Source organism: Rasamsonia byssochlamydoides, assembly GCF_041956645.1.
Source record: "Rasamsonia byssochlamydoides strain NRRL 3658 unplaced genomic scaffold VTN77scaffold_31, whole genome shotgun sequence".
Lineage (NCBI taxonomy): Eukaryota > Fungi > Ascomycota > Eurotiomycetes > Eurotiales > Trichocomaceae > Rasamsonia > Rasamsonia byssochlamydoides.
Window position 1 is genome coordinate 20,867 of NW_027192414.1, and position 20,450 is coordinate 41,316.

Consider the following 20,450-nt stretch of genomic DNA (forward strand, 5'->3'; position numbering starts at 1 on the left):
CGGCATAAGATAATATTTGTATGCTGAGTATATATACTAACGAGCGACTGCATACATGTTTATATATATTGTTACAGACAAAATAAAATAATTAAAAATAAAGAAAAAAAACATACGTATGTATGTAGTACAGTACCTTCCAACGCTTGCAATTGACCACCAGCTCAGCAGCAGCAGCAACGGAGAACCTCACCTCTATAGCAACACAACACAAAACAGCGCGTCACACCACATCAGCAGCCTTCCCCCTCTGAGCCGAATTGCTCCAGGTAACATTGACATCCTCGCGGACCATAATGCTGGTCATCGGATACCCCAGCTCCTCATCACTCCCCTTCGTGCGCATGGACGAGGACGCCGGGCCCGTGACGCTAATCTCGTTCGTCAGCTGCACCTCATCGCCCAGGCTCGTGTAGTCGGTGGTGCGGCGGTGGGCGGTCTTCTTGCTGAAACGCAAGCCGGACGAGGACGTGGAGGAGTTGTTGTTGATACCACGGCTGTTCTTTGAGTTGGAGGATTTCGACCGCCACCGACGGATGAAGGGCCCGTAGGTGGGCAGGCACGCACAGACGATGCCGATGAAGGGCTCGACGCAGGACCAGACGAAGACTGGGGCCATGGTCCAGGTTGGGTCGGTCGATGAGATGCGGTCTAGGGTGACGATGCGGACGATGCTTGCGACGCAGACGCTGGTCAAGTAGACAGAATCAATCGAAGAATCAGACAATCGTTTGTTTTGTTTTGTCTTTTTTTTCCTTCTTTCTCGGAATGCGTCTGTAGCAGAGGTTCTGCACTTACAAACTACCCAGCAACAAGATACCCGCGACAGCAAACTTCTGACTAGTCGGCATCTGCAATCCCTTGATAATAGGCATCGGGACGCAGAGGATAATCACGTCGATCAGCATGGCCGCGATGCCATTCCCGAAGAAGAACTTGTTCACATTGATACAGACACCCCCTACACTCGGGTCGATGTATTGCTCCCAGAAGTACGGCAGGGGCCGACAACCAACAAGGATGGTGACGGTCACGGTGATCCAGTAGCCGATGACGAAGAACATGGCGAAATAGAGCGAGTAGTGGAGCTGGAAGATGCGGCGGTAGAACATGATGATCGATGATTTTGTACAGGTCACGGCTGTGGCGTAGATTATCACGTAGGCAAAGAGGACCTGAGGGTAGATTCAGCAATTCTGTCTGAAACAGGGAATTTTTTCGTGGATGGATGGCAGAAGCCTTTGAAATACAGTACCTTCCATAACTTGATGAATTCATCCGTCGTGAGGACCTGCAGATGTCTTCCATTGCCGTACGGAATGCCTATGAGACGGCCACACTCGCTAATTAGAACAGACCGTCACAAATCTGATATCGACTTACTGACGAAGCACAATATCCCATTACCATACGAGAAGAACTGACCGGAAAACAATGAGCTTGCGCAGGCAGAATTCCTGATTCTCGCAGATAGAAAAAACTCACCAGCGCACAGAAGATAAGGTAGTCATCGATCGCGAAACCGACATTCTTCGTTTTCATCCGGGCGAGCACTCGCAACGCAACTGCTCCAGTGCCGATGATCATAAGCGTGGTGACTGCGCCCAGTATTTCCGCATTCTGGTTCTCCGCGAGGTCGACGCCGGGGGGTGCTGGGCCGAAGTCTCCTGAAGCTGACATTGGAGAATGTATGTACGGTACTGAACTGAACTTTGGAAATCAATTCAATTGATTTGGTTTGATTTGATATTGGAGGTACGAAAGAAAGAAAAGAACGAAAAGAACGAAAGAAAAGAAGAGAGAAAAATCAAATCACTCGGATTTTCAGTCTGTCAAGTATGTGTCAACTGAGCAGCGAATGATGCCTATTACATGTCGTCCCCTCACTCTTCACACGACTGACTGACCGGTGAAACAAACATATATACGGAGTAAGTACGGCATAGTCTATACAGGCGAAGAGAAACGGTAGCAGCAAACTCGTATGTCTACTCCGTATGCAGACATATCTGTAGATCCTATAGAGCAAGCACGCAACAATAATACTCCGTACGGAATCTTCAGTACAAAAACCACCAAATTGGTTAGTTAGTTATCTAAGCCTTGGCGAATGTGCCGCTGTCGCAACATCCCTGCTTTCATTAGAACCGCCATTCTGATCCTGGCAAGAGTACCGGGTCCATGACGTGTCGACGCGCCAGTGCTATACCGGGGAGTCGGTACACGGGAACAGAGCAGGGATCGTACCCAAAAGTCATCAAGTTGGGAAACAAGGAAGTCGGGACTCTTCACGGGCCGTTACAGATATATTAGATAGCAGCGGGCGTGAATTGGATGCCTTCATCATAGCATGGTAGCAACGTAGGTAAGCGTTGAGCGTCTGAGGTTAGCATGATTATTTAGCTGTTAGGGGCCTGTCAACAGCTTGCTGTATGCAGAAAAGGACCAATTGTCTCAGCTCTCAGCTAGGAGATGCCGCGATATCAACAAGCAGACCGAGCCTGGAATTGAATTAATAATGGGTGCTGCAGAAAAGACAGAATTCATGCCAGCATCTGACTGTCAGCAGAAACAGAGTACGGAGTACGAAGTACTCAGCTGAGATGAATGTCATGGCAATCTTTGGCTGAGTGGAAAAATCTCTGACACTGACAACGGGTTCTAGAGAGACTGCACTGAACACATACCGGGTATGGAGTACTCCGTACTGCTGAATCTGTACAGTACTCCGTACAGCAGATAGTGTACTGTACATACATACGGTGTAGACAAGAATGTGGAACGTTAGCTCGAGAAAAGCTGCTGCCAAGATGCGGCACAGCACGAAGATAGTCCGGGTACTCACCTCATATACACATTTTCACATGCGGCGCAGTCACTACTCGAATTTCATCACTCGCGCGCTCAATCCTGGCTCGAGGTCGGTGAGTTGAACGGTTGAAGCGTCTTTCTGATCGACGTGTTATGAATGGCATGACAGCTGCCGGCCCACACATCGTGCGCTGTGCCGCACCAGGGGTTTGTCCTCTCAGAGACGACTCCGCATGAGTGTCCACTCGATGGGCTGGCATAATTCTGGCCTGGGCATTTACAGATGCCTCTTACTGGGTCCCTTGACGACCATGTCATAACCATAGCAAGAACGGCTTCCCCACATCGGCTCAAGCGAACCCTATGTCGACCGTCCATGACTCCATCTCTATCATCCGGTGCATAAAATTTCCACTGTCGTTAGAATGTGGCAACCAGTTAGACAAATAGACCAGGAAAAACGGTCCTCGGGTTGGAACAGTGTATGTACGAGTATGGAGTACGGAGTACTCCGTATGATTCCTATGAGTGAACACCATCTATTAGCAGCTTACGCAACCTCACCAACTAGCGTCTCTTCGACTATCAATGGTGTAGCGCTAGCTCTGACGGCTGTTTACACTTCTTTGGAGGGAAGATGGCCGTTATGAGACTGCAGGATCAACATGACCTAACCCATTGTCGTGCGAAGGAATTACCGAGTCCTACAGCCGGTTATCTCTGAGGGGATGTATGTACGGAGTAGCTGTGGTATTTATATCTCGAGGACGACGGTATGTGAGTCACTTACCTATGCGGCGTATGTCCTCCGTACTTGCTTATTAACGTCAATTCGAACACCCCTGCTTCCACCCCGGCTCATTATCATCCATCATGGCCACCACTAACGGAGTGCATCTGACTCCAGCCGGCCTCGTGGCCGAGGGGAAGACTCCGCCGAATTGGGTGTCGATCAAGGAAGAACCTGTATATTCTCGCAGGAAGCTCAAGATCATCTGCGTGGGCGCTGGCTACTCTGGTTTGACCCTTGCTCACAAGGTCAAGCATGAGCTGAAGCTGGAGGACGTGATCGACTTGGTTATATATGAAAAGAATCCGGAAATTGGGGGAACCTGGTATGAAAACCGGTACCCTGGCGTTGCTTGGTAAGTCAGTGAGCATCATTATCGGTATATGAAAATATTATCAGTATATGAAGATACTAACTTTCACAGTGATGTTCCAGCTCGTGAGGCCCTACACATTAAACCGCGCAAAGAGGTGATTAGATACTGACCGTGGCTAGATGCCTATACGTTCCTTTTCGAAGGAAACCCTGACTGGTCGCACTTCTATGCCCCTGGTCCTGAGATCAGGGAGTACATGAAGAGAACTGTCCGGAAGTGGAATCTAGATGACCGGGTTCAGTTCAACTCCAGAGTGACGGAAGCAATCTGGGACGAAGACTCGGGTAAATGGAAGCTGAAAATCGACCAAAACGGTACCATCAAGGAAGATGAGGCAGAAATCTTCGTGAATGGGACCGGATTTCTGAAGTGAGAGTTTTACCCTCGTCATCTTCCAGGATGCGGCTGACCATGATTGATCCAGCAAGTGGAGATGGCCCGAGATCGAAGGCCTTTGGGACTTCAAGGGCAAACTGATGCATACTGCCAACTGGTACGTCTAAATTGCTTCTGAGAACATTAGTCTGAACCAGACTAAACTCACACTCACACCCACTCACTCACATGACGTGGCTAATGTTCACTCACAGGGACGAATCCTATGACTGGACCAACAAGCGTGTGGCTGTCATCGGAAATGGATCCTCAGGCATTCAGTGTGTTACAGCCATGCACAAAAAGGTCTCAAAGCTGGTCAATTATGTCCGCAACGCCACATGGATCTCCTACAACTTCTGTGCCGATAAAACCAAAGATGGTAGCAACTTTGCGTATACTGAGGAGGAGCGAAGGAAATTCCGGGAGGATCCAAAGGCTCACTTCGCAGTACGCAGAGACCTTGAGAACAGGTGAGTAGATTGATCATTTCAATAACGACATCGTAATGACCATTCTGTTTCCACAGCATCAATGGTTTCTTCTATGCCATGCTGCGCGATCATCCAATTCGAGCTAAGCTCCAAGCTCTCTATAAGCAGCAGATGGAGGAGCGGATGAAGAATCTGGATCCTTCGATCGCAAAGAAAATAATACCTGACTTCTCGCCTGGCTGCCGCCGTCTGACCCCTGGGGATGGATACCTAGAGGCTTTTGAGAACCCCAATATCCGCATGTGCTGGGAACCAATTGAGAGGATCACAGCCAATGGGATCAAAACCACTGCTGATGGTGAAGAAGAATTTGACCTGATCGTCTGCGCAACGGGCTTTGATACGTCCTTCATTCCACCATGGAAGTTTGTGGGGCGGGATGGTGCAACCTTGGATGAGAGGTGGAAGGTCAATCCGGAGGCCTTCTTCGCGGTGCAGGTTGACGGGATGCCAAACTATTTTATGTTCAATGGCCCGAACTGTCCGATCTCACATGGGTCAGTTCTGACACAGGTATCATTTACCTGTGACTATATCCTGAAGTGGGCCAAGAAGATTGCCACAGAAGATATCAAGTGAGTACCTAGGTAGTCATATAGCTTCTGAAAGGTCAGCACTGACTTTTTCCCCACAGGTCCATTGATGTTAAGAAAGAAGCCGTGGACGACTACAACGTCTGGGCACAGGAATACCTCAAGCGTACTGTGTGGGCTGATAAATGCCGCAGCTGGTATAAGAATGGCAAGAGCACTGGTCAGCTCACGGGGGTCTACCCTGGCTCGGTCCTCCACTTCAAAGACTGCCTCGAGAATATGGGTGGCGAACACTTCGACATTCGGTATCTTTCCAAGAACCGCTTCCGGTTCCTGGGGAATGGGCATAGCCTCTGTGAGAAGGATGGCCTGGGTGATCTCGCGTACTATATGGATGATCTGAAGATTTAGTCGGTTGGGAATGTTGTACGTTGCAGTCGTGTAATATGACCGTAGTCCTGTCTTTATTGACAATTAATCCCGTTCACTTATTGTCTTACTCCAAAAGAACATTACCTGTACCTCATACACTCTCTTATACAAGAGAGTGACGTAACCGCGAAAGTGGCAAGCAGAACGATAGAAGCACACTCCAAGAATATGACAACAGCGCGGCAACGACAGCAGCTATAGCGAGAATAGAAGGGAAGACGGGAGCGTCGACGACAGCAATGACGGGAGCGAGGACGGCGGTGATGATTCCATATGAGAGCCATGCGATGAGAGCAACGGAGCGAGAATGAGAGGGCGACAGATGAGAGCGACAGAGGGTAAGCGAACGAGGATGAGAGAGCAAAGATACAAGAGTGACAGATGAGAGCGATGGACGAGACTAATAAAGTAAGAATAAGAGGGCAACAGACGAGAGTGACTAAGCGAGGATGCGAGAGCGATGTCGCAATTGGAGGCAGTGGAAAAATCAGTCACTGTCCTGCTGAGAATCACCAGTCTGCAGCCTCGTGAAGCCGCCAATGCAGCAAGGCAACCCGCGAATATCCAGTCCTGCACGCCAACTGTCTCCTCCAAACCAGTAAATGGGCACCATGTTAACCTTCGTGGCTTGGAGTACGACTGCGACGATGTGCATATTCGCGTAGAAGTTCGAGTCGAGTCGAGTCGAGTCTTCTAACTTAGTCAGAAGACCTGACCTATAGATCTACAAGTGAAGAAAGAAAGATACCTTGAAGTAAAAATCCGGCCGTAAGAAAATAAAATATGATGCCAGTACCTATCGCCGTAACATAATGAATGTAATGTGGTATATATGCAAATGGTATCCGTCCCATAAATAACCCACACATCCCTATATCCATCCCACAGATCTATGTACTTAACTCGAAATATATATATATATATCTATATCTATATTGCATGCATGCTGAAATCCACATCTAATGGAATGTCATCAATGCAGTGCCCAAGACCATCGCCAACATGCACACGGCTACACTGGCGAATGTCCCCGGCACAACAGCACTGCTAGCAGCACCGCTCTTGTCGGACCCTGACGAGGTGCCCGTCGCCAGCGCCGTCCCCGTAAACTGCAGGGCTGTCTCGCTCAGCGTCACCGACGGCATGTCCGTCGCACTGGCCTGGAACCCCGGCGCCTGCAACCCCGTGGCCGTCTGCGTCACGGTCACGCCACTGACCAGAGTGCCAACGCTGCTGCTCGCCTTCATCTCCACGACGTTGCTGCTCGTCGAGTTGAAGACCGTCTGCGCCAGAGAGATCTGCTTGTTATCTAGATCGTAAACGACATACGCCGACCGCAGGAACGTGTCGCCCAGGATGACGCCCAGATCGGGCTCCGTCAGCGGCTGGATGCCGAGCTGACACGCCAAAGACCCGTCTTCGTACTCCAGCGGCAGGGCGAATTCCGAAAAAGGCACCTTGATGACCGGCCCCCCTGAGCCGCCAAAACCAAAATTCAAAGTCCCGGTGGAAGAGTCGAGCAGATCACAGTCGACCAGCGTGGCGCCGGAGTACGGATCCTCGACGGCACCGAAGAACTGCGCCAGCTCCTCGTACAGGTCGGTGGGCAGGAGGGTGACGGTGGTGCCGGAATCTAGCAAGGCGGCCTCGGCAAAGTTGTCTGGGGTGATGGTCTTGGTGACCCCGTCGCTGCCGCTGCTGTTGGTGACCGACAGCGAGGTCCAAGCGACGGTCATGGTGGAAACGTTGCCCGTCTGGGCGTCTGGCTGGATCGGGAGCGTCAGCAGTTTGCCGGAGAACTTGTCGGTATCATATCCACCGAAGAGGACGTTGCCCGTGCTGGAGTCTAGATCATTCAGCCAAAGACTGTAGGCGCGAGTGCTGATCAAGCCCTGCTCGACCATCACATCGATGATGTTTGGGTATGGTTTCGACCCTTGCGCGACGAGCGACTCATCCGTGTCGAAGCCAATGCCCATGATGCCAGTGGGAACGACTTTGGCGTCGGTGGCGACGGCCATGGTCAGGTTCTTGATAGTGATGCCTCCGATGCCAAAGTCGTCGGTGATGTAGTTGCCGACGACGTCGGAGTTGGGGGTTCCATACTCGATCTTGAACTCGTCTTTTCCGACGACCTTGATGGAGGATGATTCCGAGGGGTCAACTGCAGAAGTTAGACCAGCACGATAGAAAGAAACATGATCAAGTGAGCTGGGCGGGAAGAAAGAGAAGTTGATATATAAAAAAAAAAACTTACAGACTCCTCCCAGACACGGAGACGTGTTCTCATCGCACGAATTGGGGCCAAAGACCCAGACGTCGCTGCTGCCAGTGTCAATCTGTAGCTGGACAGGCTGCGGCGGCGTGCCGACGGTAGCATTGACGAAATAGAGACCCTGAAAGACAGCATTGTTGACGACGACATTGACGGTGTTGCGCCTGGCCAGCCGTCCGTACGCATGGTTCGTACTGCTGCTGCTGCTGCTGCTGCTCCTCCGGGATATGTCCATCTTGACGACCTTGGGCGAGTCGGCACCCACGCGAGTGGGGGAGTCCAGAACCGCCAGGAGGGTCAGGAGGGAGAAGATGCATTTCTGCACCGACATGGCTGCCATGTTGCTTGGGTGCCCTGATCCAGGCAGGGCAAAATCTGATTCAATGTTCTTTGAATCTTTTCTGAGCAGGCCGGAGACCGGCCTTATAAAGAATCGACCAACAGAGTACCCCGTACTCCGTACGGGCGTGACGTCCTCGACTTTGCGGCTCTAATTGAGTTCCACTTATGACTTGGAAGCTCGGGGGCTCCCGACCCGGATCCATATTTAGAGCAGGACAAATAGTCGGTGATTATTGGAAGGCGATCATCAAATGGAGTGCTCTGGCTTTGTGTTGGACGAATTAGGGGTCCGGGATAGCCGAATGATAGCGTGGCCGATGGATGCGGCTGACTGGTGCGACATGCAAATCAGCCAAATCAGACACGCAACGATCACAGCTAACCGCCAAGGCGAACACGAGGTGGGCTGTGTCGCAAATTGCAACGGGGGCTGTAACGGCCAGGTGCCCAGGGGGATCAACTGTTAGTAACCCCCTTGGGCATAGCGCCGAACACGACTCTCGATTCGGAATCCTTGGACGTTGGTGAGGCCACCAGGCTATTCCGCATGGAGTAGTCATTCGTAATCGCCTGTACTCCATCATAACTATGCGACACAAGATGGAAGGACTGAGTCAGAGTCAGAGAGTCACAGAGGAACAACAGTATTGACGATAGTTTTATTATTAGGAGTTCACTCAGTAAAGAAAATCAATATGTAGTACAAGTGTACAGTACAACGTTGTTAACCTAAACATATCCAGATTGCTTAGGATATCCTTGGAGAGAACAGTCAGGTCTCGTGACCTGGTTCATCAATACGAGTCCCCTCAGCACGTCTCTCAGCCTCAGCCTTGCAAGCGATCTCAGCCTGTACAACAGAACCAATGCAGGCAAGATCTAAAGCGCAGCACCACCTAACGTGCTGTATGTGTCAGCACCTAGGAGTCCTAGGTGGTAGTGCTCTCACCTGTGTAGCAAGCAAGTACTCGAAACAAACAAAGAAGATGGAAACTGGTCGACCACAATTGTTTTTGGCATAAGAATCAGCCTGTTTTCTCATGTTATACTAGGAGTTCTAGTGTTTTAGTCAAAATTCAGTCATCCTCTCGTTTCCGTCGACAGTACAGAATACGTAGCCTACTTAACTAGCATACCATAGGTAGGTAGGCATGGCCAATTTTTTTTAAAAAAAAAATATACGGTGATTTTCTATGTCTAGTCATCAACAAATAATAAGAATAATAAGAAGCTTTTTGGCTAATAATTTAAATGCATATATATGATTTCTCCAATTAGAGCGCCAGGCACATGTAATACCTACCTCCTACCTAGCTAGGTAATAGTTTCCGGGAACACCCACTCTCTCTCGGAATTACAGAAAATAAAGCCGTTTCCCAATCTTCTTCTCCTCTCTAGTGCACGTACAGTACATTTATTTGATGTGAGATATTCTACCAGACAAAATCTTTCTCTCCTCTGGACCTTGGATGAAAAGAATGATCAGTTCCAAATTCTGCAGGGTATCGTAGCGATATCTATGTACATGCACAAGCCCCTCCCGATATCCTCTCGTTGCGACCGCGGCATCAACCGCAGGCCGTCTCAGGTCTATCGTTATGTCGTCAAGATCATGGAGTCGTACTAGTAACAGATGGAGATGGAAATGCAAAAACACCACCAATCCCAGAACATGATAGCAAGAAAAGGAAAGTCGTCAAGAAGATACAGCAGCAGCGGAAAATCTAAGAGATGAAATGACGTGGTCCTCTTAGATATCAAATTAAACGTGTCGGAAAGGCTCGTAGGCGACATCGCGGCGGACGTTCTGCATCGGCACGTTGTTGCCCGGGTGGTACGCCGGGGCCGGGCTGGTCGCTCCCATGTACGGGCTGGCCACCCGTTCGTACGTATACGGTGCCTTCTCCGCAGTCACCCGGCGACCGCGTCGGTCTCCGTGGTAAGGAGAGCGAGCGGAGCAGCAGCATGAGCTGAGCAGCCAGAATAGACTGGAACCAAGCGAGAAGGCGACGGCGAGCCAGGTCACCGCGTAGATGCGGGGACCCATGCTTCCGTGAAGGCCGTACTGCTTCAGAGCAGTGTTGAAAGTGCCAGTGAGCACGACGAAGAGCGCAGTAGAGGTCACCGAGGCGGCGACGGTGAACAGAAGCGAAACCTGTGACACGTTAGCACGATGACTTCCAAAACTCGCGAGTTGCCAGCGGACATACTCCTGAGACCAAACTGGTGACCAAGCTGCCGAGACGGCTGCAGATGGCCGTCAGACCAACGACGAGCTCGACAAGCGTAGAGATGAAAGCCACGGCATAGGCGATGAACATCCACTTGGACACGCTCTCGTAGGTGTTGAGGGCCTTTTGCAGGTTGTCGGGCAGGAGGTCCTCCACCCCGGTGTTGTTCAGCTTCCACACCGCGACCGGGTTGAACCAGTATTCAGCCTGGCGGGGAGCGCAGTAGGTGACCTGGAAGTCGCCATTCGACGTCTTGTTCCCCGAGCAGTAGTTCCACAGACCAATGTCGTAGAAATCTTGCAGATCAAGGTCCTTCTCCGCCTGCTCCAGGGCGTTGGCGAGCTGTTGGGACGAATGTTGATCGGCAAGGTTGACCAGCGCGTTGGCGATGGTTGAATCTGACGTATTGGTCAAGTTGGAGAGATCAGCCTGTCCGATCGGCTGTCAGTGACTGGTCCCAACTCAAGAGAAAATGCTGGGCACTCACCCGGAAGAAATACAGGTCATTGAGGGTGCTCGAGTTGGCGTTGGTAGAGCCCAAGCCGACGAAGATGATACAGATCAAGGCTCCGAGGCTGAGGACGTACGGAGTGAAGATACACGCGATGCGGCCCGCTGTGCCCATGTTGGCGGTTCCTCAAACTCTATTGGCCCAGTGACGGTGAGATGGAATGGCAGCGATAAACGGCGGGGTGTTGAGGTGATTAAATGGGATGAAATGGAGGATAGAAAGGTGAGGATGAGGGAGGATATAAATGGAGAGAGGAACCATGCAAGGGAAGAACACAAAGCAGCCCTTGGATGGGATGGCGTGGAGCGGGAATAAATGAGATGCGGGACAAGCGATCATCATGGATGGCAGGTTCACAGCCCTGCCACGGATCCATCGTGAACCGTAAATTATGCAATGCTTCTTCTTGCTCCGCCTCTGCGGGACAGCTCAGCGATGTCAGTCAATGAGATGCAAGTGACGGAAAAGCAAATCCACTCGGACGTGGCTGAGTGGAGGGGACACGCGTTGTGCATCTGAGAGAGGATTTCCCGCAAGCAAGTTAGCGCGGGCCTTTCCGTCTGGTTTGTTGCTATTCTTATTTTTTTCCTTGGCTGCCCAGCCCGGCCTGTGGCTGTGGCGGCCGCCGGGTCCAATCGAATAATCCTGATGCCTCCATTGAACAAATATTTTGGTGGTTGGGATCTCTCCCAGCCTCATGCTGTGCGATCGCATACGTATCTACGGAGTACTTACTGTATGAGGGGTAAATGCCAATGCAAATGATGCCTGCAAAGCCTCGTGTTTCCTATCTGGAATGTGGCTCATTCACCTTTCGCATTGAGATTGATAGACACTCCACGTCACCTAATTACGAAAAATCCGAGTTACTGACCATAGCCAGCTGAGGTGTGAGGTTTAGAAATTCGAATGATCCACGGTGGACCGTACACGAACTAAACTCATTCTAAATTCTCACTCGCCGGTCCTGGATAAGGCTGTAAGCTTATTATGGGGCTTTCTGCCCGTAGATAAACGTTATTCGCACGGACACAACCTGGGGGAACCATTATCTGAACCAAAGACTATAGGTCCAGGCCGATCTAACCAAAATGTTCATTCGTACGTACGCAAAGAGATTGACTTGACTTGCACATTAATTAATATTATTGGTGGGTGAGAGTGGAATCCGGAAGAGAACGATGACTAATCGGGAATGTGATAAACAACTTGGAACTATAGCTGCTCTGATTACAATTCCCTATGCATTTCATGCGGTTAGTGCTTATTTGTCGTCTATTAGTCTGTTCCTACGGAGTACCTGAACTTTGAATTTTAGCCCTCTGAATTTCCAAGGTTCGGGCACCTGAGCAGTTCGCACTCATAACCGAATGTGGTTGGTTAGGTACAGTACAGGTACAAGGAATAAAAGACATAGGCCATCAGAGTCAATAATAAGCAGATTCCGATGTCCAAGAGAGAAAAGATGAAAGTCCAGAGAGGCCGGAGTCTGTCTCTTCAAGGCCTGCAGCAGTAGGATCCACCTTTTTGAAGCTTGGCCTCTGTTTGATGGAGACACGAAGACAATCTGATTAATCTATTTGACTAAGAACTAGAACTCCTATTTGACAGGGCTAAAGACGATGGCTAGAGAAATATGCTGATTACAACCTAAATCCTGGTGGGTCGATATGATAATCACCGGCTTCACGGGTGAGGTCGCTAGAAGCCGACAGTCTTTTAAAAACTTATATTCAAGCTATATAATATAGGTATCTATATCTTAGGGTATAGAGTAAGGCTCTGGCATATTATAGTAAAGGTAACATAGGACTCCCTATATTTATAAAGCAACTTATATGAAAGCAGTAAGATAAAATAAGGAAACAATCATAAAATCGAACAAGAAGCGAAAGTCAAAGTAGTGAGATCAGATAAGCAGACAGCAAGGTCAGAGCAGTGAGACAAGACAAGGACATGATGATATTTCATGAAATGATTAAATCGAACGAGCGATGTCGGTGTAAGTGATATCAACGTAGTTCACTCTGGCTTCCGACCATACACGACATAAAAGTCAAATACCGCATGGATCTTGGGATTTTTGGTGTCACTCACAGCCTGAGCTGCGAGAACGGTAACTTCTTCGGGGGACCACGACTCGAACCTGGTCAACACAGCCATAGCACCTGCATGGTAACCTGGCTCCGCCTGGAGTAAATTCCAAATCCCGAGTTTTTTATAATGGGGATCTTTGGGCCAGGCTCCCATTGGAATTCGATATTTCTGAACATGGATGTCCACAAACCCGGCTTCACGGAACCATTGTTCAAGGCTCGGCCCTGGTCTCGTACAATATCCTGCTTTTTCAAAAGCAGAGAGTACTTCATTGTAAAATCTCTCGATCGCTGTGCCTTTAGTGGTTCCATCCTCTGACTTCAACATTGCGTCCCAGTCCTGAAATTCTACCCAGCCTCCAGGCTTGGTACAGTTGAAACATTGCCTCAACAACTTCCTGAAGTCCTTGATAGAATGGGCAAGATAACGAGCATGGATAAAGTCGAATTGGTTGTCCTCATATACCCATTCAGCCTCGATGTCATCAACGACAAATTTCAAATTTGGCGGGACCAAAGATGGCTGAGTAGGACTCAGATCGTTACCAATGACCTCTGCAGAAGGGTACTGATCGGCAAAATCAATTGCCCATATTCCCGTCCCAGTACCGAGGTCAATGACTCGCTGTGGCGATGGCCCAATAGGTGCAAGAAACAGTTTCCTCCCCAAGAGGGTCAGCATCATCTCATGGATCATGTCGAGGCGATCGCACTCCTCTTCGTCGTTGGGTAAGAGGTAAGTGCCATCACGGTAACCGTGGTATCGCCGGCCATTCTCGTGGCGGTAATCCAGCACAGAAGAAGTCAAAGAAGCACTGTAGACAGAGAGCTCGTTCCCATAAGCGGAGTCTGTCTCAGTAGCTTCAACGTCCACTTGGATAGCAGGTTGAATGTGATGATCGTCGTGTGTAGGGGACTCGTTTTGTCCTGGCGAGTCGTTTTGCGGAGTTGGCTCGTTTTGTGCAGTGGATTCTGCCATTGTTCGGGTTTGATGAGAAGGAAATAAGGAAAGAGGGACAACTCACTGAGAAAGAGTCTGGATTCAGGCAAGCAGTGGACTTTAATGAGGAGACTGCGGTATTTAGAGGAGACTGTGCCGCAATCGAAGTGCCGCACTGCTGCTCTCCATGGCTAAAGTCCCTTTGCCTTCAATGTAACATCGGAAGAGTATATTGCATATCCGTACTAACACCAGGACGGGGTAATTAGACACATGGAAGTGAAACTGCATTAGTATTCAACGACGTTGATATCCGGGGATGCAGAGAACCGAAAATGGAAACAAGCTGACAGGGGGAAGTGGAAGAAGCTTGTCTTTCTTACCTACGAACTTAACTTAATTTGGACTTCTAGTCAAGACCGTCTCACTAACCTTGGAAATTTTTTCGTAGGTACCTAGGTAGTGAATTATGGTGCGCTGGGACTGTCTGGTCTTGTTTGTCCTTTGCTTTTGGTTTGGGGGAAGAGAGGGGGTAATTCATTGATCTAATTTAGCCGATGTGATTATCTGTCAGTACCTGCAGGTAGAATCAAAATTGGTAGCGGTTTAATTCAGTGTTCTCCCATTATTATCATTATTTGATAATTAATCAAATTAATAGCAAAAAGAAAAGGAGTGATCGCTCAACTGCTTCGAAATTAATTATCCCTTACAGGCAGAAGAGTAGTGATATCTGGTTGATGCTCAATCCATCCTACTTTCACCTCACACTAAAGGGCGCTAAAACGAAAATTCTACGAAGGCACTGTAGGCAGGCGCGGCGCAGTTGGCCCTGACCCCTGACACGCATGCAGAACGGCGTCTGTATCCCAGCTACGGAGTACTGAGTACGCTGTTTCCACCCAATCACCGAAACAGGACTTCGAAATTTCTGCGTTGTTTCTGACCACTGACGACAGCACTAGTCCAGCTGCTTCTTCCTGTTGGCTGCAGAGCAGCCTGATTAATCTTGATATGCATGCAGACTAGAGTTCGCTAACGTTCGTTGACAGCTGCCAATAACCCCCTTGTCGAATTGCAACCGACTTTTGTGCGACGAGTGACACCACCGCTCACAGGGCTGGGCTTGTGACTGCTTCAAGGTCATCGACTTCTCAAGACAAGAATAGCAAGAATACCGTCTGCTGAGGAGGGTGGGAATCGAATTACGGAGTTTCGACGGACTTTGGTATGAGAGCTTCGACTCTCTGTCTACTTTTGACTCAAAATTGGAGACGAGAACAGAAGATATCTACCCAATGGTCTACAAAACAAGTTCGCAGGTCCTTGAAAAAAAAAATTTTTTTCAGATTCACTGATTGGTATCATAATGTGTGAAGAACATGGGGAATAACTACTCTGTACAACACATGACTTGCGTGAAGAACAAATGATGGTATGATAGTGACATGATAACATGGCATGGCATGATATTAGGAGAATCCTATCACGAATAATCCCTCGACTGTTTCCAGTTCCAACCCAGAGTCCGCATTCCATTTTCCCAGCCTTCACGCGGGTACAGCGGGGGCTGGATCACGCCCTTCTCGTCCGTGGGCATGGCTGCACCGCCGCGGCGACGTCGCTCGATCAACAGGTTTTGGTCCGCCCGCGCCCAGATTTTGAAGGGTGTGTTGGGGGAGTCCGACCAAACGGGTCCAGATGGTTGGGGAGGCGGAGCCAGAAGCAAGTCGGCCAGCGTCCTGCCTGGTCTCTCGTCTCCTGCCTCTGAACCTGATTCTTCTGATTCTTCCTCAGAGGTATCTCCTTCGCTTTCTGATGACACTTCCATACTTCGGGAAGTTTTGGCCGTGACTTCGGTGCTGGCGGCACGATCGATATCACCAGGATTATTAACTGGCACGCCCTCTTCATCTCCCAATTCGATACTCGCCGTCTCGTGGTTTTCATGTGTACCCTCGTCATCATCGGTATCGTCATCAGCCATGTCGTCAGCAGCAGGGGCATCGTGCATTGACTCCGGCACCTCATTTGAAGGAGCACCTTTGGGAGAACGTTCTTGGAGCCCGGAAAGCCTTTTTACGGGGCTGCCGGTAAACGACGTAGTCGCTTCTCCGCGGACGACAGAGGGTACAACAGGGTCAACACTAACACGAGATGTGCACTGCGAAGCAGCAATGTCGATACCACGCACGGTGAGACTTCGTTTCTTGTAAGTCGGCTTGCCAAATTTGGCACAAAAGTAGTCTTCATATTTCTGTGGTTCTTCCACGGCAGAGAGACACTGCTGCAAATAACGCGCGTAGTCGGTTAAGTGTTGGATGACAAAGTCATCCCACAAAAAAGATCTCTGCATGAGACCTCGATTTCGCAGCGCTTGTAGTTTTGAGCACATCCTCGTGAAGTGGGTGAAATCACCCGTATACGTGGGGTAATCCCGCCTAAACTTGTCGTAAACTTCGTGCGCCTTATCATGATTCGTGTCGGAGAGAGCCTCATTCTTGCGATGGTGTACTGTCACACTCATCAAATTTGCAGAAAAATTGCCAGGTGTATCACCATGGCTAGTCGGAGCGGGTCTGGGTCGCTTTGGCGGTGACTGCTCGTTCTGATCGCTTTCATCAGCTCGCCGTTTCAGTGAAGTTGCTGGAGCCACATCTATTTCCATTCCTGAATTGTCTTGAGGGGAACCATCGCGTACGCTGGAAGCTTGAACTTCTGTTTGCGACTGAGGACCTGACTGACTCTGCTTGAACAGCTGGGATGGTTCCGGCAAGTCATGGTCCGGCCCACTTGAGATGCCCGAAAGGCCAGACATACCCGAGGCCGCTGGCTGAGAAGACATGTTGAAGTCCAAAGAGAACCCTGAATTGGTGGGAAATTCTTCGGCTGAGGCCAACGTTTCTGGATGGGACATGGTAATGTGATCCCTTCTGTCGCCCCCACTGTTCTGAGTGCCCTTGTCACCCAGAGAGCCCTGAGTCCTTGCAAACGGGTCCTGGTCGCCCTCAACTGCGCGACCGCTGCTATCGTAGGAATTTACAATTCTCGATTGAGAAGACGGCTTCGTGACCTCGGATGAACTTTGGTGCAGTATGGATCCTCGAGGCGACGAGTGGTCGATGTTCATCCTCTTTGAACGCAAACGCTCATCCAGAGTCTCAATCACCTGTACCTTCTCTGAAGACGTGGGAGCAAGAAGCGATGCTCCCGAACTGGTGATTTCTTGGTCTTCGACCTGGCTAGTAATATCCTCTTGCACAGCACCTAGCGCGCAAGGAACAGAAACCTCCATTTCCGACGGATCACTTCGTATATCCTGCTGTGCTTCATACCCATTTGACAGAGGAGCAATACTGCGTCGGCCTTCGCTGTCATTTGCTTCATCTTCTGAATGTTGATCTTGAGCTTCACCGACAGGAACAGTTTGGGACTCCAGCGTGGGTTCCTCGACGGCGGCAGCATCGTTATTTATGGCTAGAGTGTCTGGTCGTCTGACAGACTCGCGTCGTCGCAAGGGACTGCTGTCGGGTGGTACAATTTGTTTTGGAGGATCACGATTTGATGGGCTCGAGGACCAGGAGAGTTGCTCCGATTCGTCTTCGGACTCTGATTCTGGTTGCAACGCGGAGCTGGAAACAGACGGAAGAGCAGGTTCAGGTTCAGTATTTGCTGAGTGTGAGTGTTCCGAGACATTGTCTGGTATGGACCTGGACCTTTTTCGAGACATCATCTCATTCCATTTCTGCAGCAACTTTGGCGGGACATGACAACGGGGTGTTATCTTTCCCGGCTCTGCTGGGATCCAGCAATCAGGGCTTTGCAGTAACTCCATCTGATCCTTGGGAATCATGACATCCCTTCGACTAATTTTGGTCATGCCTTCCCAAGGATCTGAGGGATCAGACTTTTTGACCATGGAGATATGGTCTTGCTTGCGTCTCTTCGGAGATCGCTCAACAATTTGTGAGTCACCCTCCTCCGGTTGTTCTCCGGAGCGACGGGGATGCTCAGGCAATGCAGAAGGCTCTCTTGATTCGTGGTCTGCGGCTGGTATTAGAGTATCGGAAATGTTCCGTTTTTTACCATTTCCTTCGTCCTGGGGAGCGGTATCTTCCCTCTGTGGTGAAGGAGTGGTTCTGTGATGGGGAGAATCCAAAGCGCCTTGTGATTCTTGATGGTCAGATGGCTCTTGTGTCCCTAGAGAGCTTTTAGTCCCTTCGTAATTGATGCCATCATTGGCGACTCGAGGAGCCGGGGCTGGTCTTGTCGGGGAGATGTTCTTAGGCGATTCTACACTAGATCCTCCATTGGCCGGAGTATTTGAAGAAGCCTCAGTGTCCTGCCGTGTCTCCACATTGCTGGGTTTAGAGGACTCAAGTAGTCTTAACAACTCATTTCGGCGCACTGGAGGGACGACAGTATTCTGTGGTGCGCTGACCCGGTCGTGGAGGTGAGACTGGGCAGGTGGTCTTGCTGGGGAGGTGGTCTTAGGCGGTTCAACACCGGGTGCTCTGTTTGCCGGAGAATCTAAAGGAGAAGGAGCCGCAGTCTCCTGTTGTGTCTCCGCATTGCTGGGTTTAGAGGACTCAAGGAGTCTTAATAACTCAGTTCGACGCACTGGAAGTACGACAGTATTTTGTCGAGTGCTGACCTGTTCGAGTGGATGGAATGGAGACGATTGGGCAGGTGGGACTTGTGTAGCAAATGCTTCCTGAGATTGAAAGGTGTTGGCCGCTTCAGCTTGAGGATTGTTGGTAGCAACAGGATGGACAGGCTGAGACATGAGAGACTCGTCAGAATCATACGCGTCTCCAGCTTCATACTCATCTTCAGATTCAGACTCGTCCTCGGGTTGGTATTCAGAGTCGGATTCGCCCCCAGGTTCAAACTCGTCCGCAAGTTCAAACTCATCGCCAGGTTCAGACTTGGCTCCAGGTTCGAGACCGCCGCTGGTCCCGTAATTGCGGATGTAAATGTTAAGATGGGCTTGAACGATAGCTTTGTCGATCAGATCTTTGATATGGAGAATCTGATCAAGTGGCCTCGGCTTTTCCATCTTGCTGCTCACAAGGCTAGGTTTGTCCACAAAGCTGAACGCCTCGACAAAAAGATGGATAGCTGGCTGCGACTTTATGTACTCAAGCACGAGCTCGAACTGCAAGAGTTCCAAGCGACAACTAATGCCCTTCTTCCGCACGTCGTCGAATTTATGTTTCGTGTCTCTTGGTAAGTCCCCTAAGAACTCACTCGAAAAGATCGCGCGAACGGCAGTGACGGAATCGGACAGAGTCGCCGTGGTCGGGCGCGCTTCTTTATCCCACTGCAACAAGACATAGTCAGCGGTCATCACGCTTTTTTGAGATCGAGATCATCTCACCTCCACAATCTGGACTGGCATCGGGGTAGGACCCCTGAACCGTATGTTGCTTTGATCATCTACCCACTCCACCTCATATTTTTCTGTTGGTCCTTTGAGGCGTAAGAACTTGGACAGCGCCGAACTCGCAAGGGGACTGATCCAGTCAATCATCGACTCCATTTTGAAGCCTTCATTCGTTTGTGACGAACTCGTGCCGGTGTCGTAGATTTCATGATGGTGTTGAGATCACCGGCGGTTAGGAGCTGCCCTTCAAGTTGGAAGCCAAAGGAGAGACAACCAGAGAACCGAGTGGTGAATGCAGCTACGCAAGACAATGGTATCATCTTCAATAGGAAATTCCTGGCCTTTTATTCATGCCATCATAAAAGTATGGGGGGGGGTGCCATTCAAGGACTGCAGGGCAATTGAAGATGTACACTACTAGTAACTACGACTGATTCCATTCACTTCATCCTGCCTCCTTCGTACAGGAGTGACGCGCCTTCACCGCCTAACCAAACTGGGAAACAGCTCTCTCATCAGCCACACTGGGCCCAGCGTGTCAAAACACGTCTCCTGCGCCACACAGTTCACGCGCCACCACACGTCATCACATGCATGGTCACGGGCCAGACCGGCGCAGAAGCAAACAGAATGAACGCCTTGACAGGCCGTGCCACCCCCGCACCTGATAAGCAAGTATCATTCCTTACTTCATTTGTTGCAGTCAGCGCTGCCTTATTGAATGAAAATCTCTTTTCCGCCTCACATGTGACTTGCTCTCTGTGCACTCTGATAACCGACCAAATCCTTCGCCAGTTTGCCGATACAGTCTTGGTGGTTTGAGTAGCTAGGATGAAACCACGCTCACTTGGTAAGCTT

General features: G+C 50.0%; 8 protein-coding genes across 8 annotated transcripts; 2 read left to right on the top strand and 6 right to left on the bottom strand.

Moving 5' to 3' along the window:
- Positions 1-223: 223 nt before the first annotated feature.
- Positions 224-1,680, bottom strand: VTN77DRAFT_4489 (uncharacterized protein; the record flags this gene model as incomplete). Its single annotated transcript, XM_069420553.1, has 5 exons — positions 224-689; positions 799-1,175; positions 1,256-1,323; positions 1,384-1,420; positions 1,486-1,680. 5 exons carry the CDS (start codon positions 1,678-1,680, stop codon positions 224-226), a joined length of 1,143 nt encoding a protein of 380 aa, XP_069277662.1.
- A 3,223-nt stretch (positions 1,681-4,903) lies between these two features.
- VTN77DRAFT_4490 (uncharacterized protein) lies at positions 4,904-5,425 on the top strand (the record flags this gene model as incomplete). Its single annotated transcript, XM_069420555.1, has 1 exon — positions 4,904-5,425. One exon carries the CDS (start codon positions 4,904-4,906, stop codon positions 5,423-5,425), a length of 522 nt encoding a protein of 173 aa, XP_069277663.1.
- A 361-nt stretch (positions 5,426-5,786) lies between these two features.
- Positions 5,787-6,095, bottom strand: VTN77DRAFT_4491 (uncharacterized protein; the record flags this gene model as incomplete). Its single annotated transcript, XM_069420556.1, has 2 exons — positions 5,787-5,841; positions 5,896-6,095. The coding sequence occupies 2 exons, from the start codon at positions 6,093-6,095 to the stop codon at positions 5,787-5,789; spliced, it is 255 nt and encodes an 84-aa protein (XP_069277664.1).
- A 675-nt stretch (positions 6,096-6,770) lies between these two features.
- Positions 6,771-8,426, bottom strand: VTN77DRAFT_4492 (uncharacterized protein; the record flags this gene model as incomplete). Its single annotated transcript, XM_069420557.1, has 2 exons — positions 6,771-7,975; positions 8,069-8,426. 2 exons carry the CDS (start codon positions 8,424-8,426, stop codon positions 6,771-6,773), a joined length of 1,563 nt encoding a protein of 520 aa, XP_069277665.1.
- A 253-nt stretch (positions 8,427-8,679) lies between these two features.
- Positions 8,680-8,984, top strand: VTN77DRAFT_4493 (uncharacterized protein; the record flags this gene model as incomplete). The annotated part of the gene is made up of 2 exons (XM_069420558.1): positions 8,680-8,829; positions 8,880-8,984. 2 exons carry the CDS (start codon positions 8,680-8,682, stop codon positions 8,982-8,984), a joined length of 255 nt encoding a protein of 84 aa, XP_069277666.1.
- A 1,206-nt stretch (positions 8,985-10,190) lies between these two features.
- Positions 10,191-11,284, bottom strand: VTN77DRAFT_4494 (uncharacterized protein; the record flags this gene model as incomplete). The annotated part of the gene is made up of 3 exons (XM_069420559.1): positions 10,191-10,583; positions 10,639-11,088; positions 11,147-11,284. 3 exons carry the CDS (start codon positions 11,282-11,284, stop codon positions 10,191-10,193), a joined length of 981 nt encoding a protein of 326 aa, XP_069277667.1.
- Positions 11,285-13,192: 1,908 nt separating this feature from the next.
- VTN77DRAFT_4495 (uncharacterized protein) lies at positions 13,193-14,245 on the bottom strand (the record flags this gene model as incomplete). Its single annotated transcript, XM_069420560.1, has 1 exon — positions 13,193-14,245. One exon carries the CDS (start codon positions 14,243-14,245, stop codon positions 13,193-13,195), a length of 1,053 nt encoding a protein of 350 aa, XP_069277668.1.
- A 1,447-nt stretch (positions 14,246-15,692) lies between these two features.
- VTN77DRAFT_4496 (uncharacterized protein) lies at positions 15,693-19,748 on the bottom strand (the record flags this gene model as incomplete). The annotated part of the gene is made up of 2 exons (XM_069420561.1): positions 15,693-19,529; positions 19,587-19,748. 2 exons carry the CDS (start codon positions 19,746-19,748, stop codon positions 15,693-15,695), a joined length of 3,999 nt encoding a protein of 1,332 aa, XP_069277669.1.
- Positions 19,749-20,450: the final 702 nt, after the last annotated feature.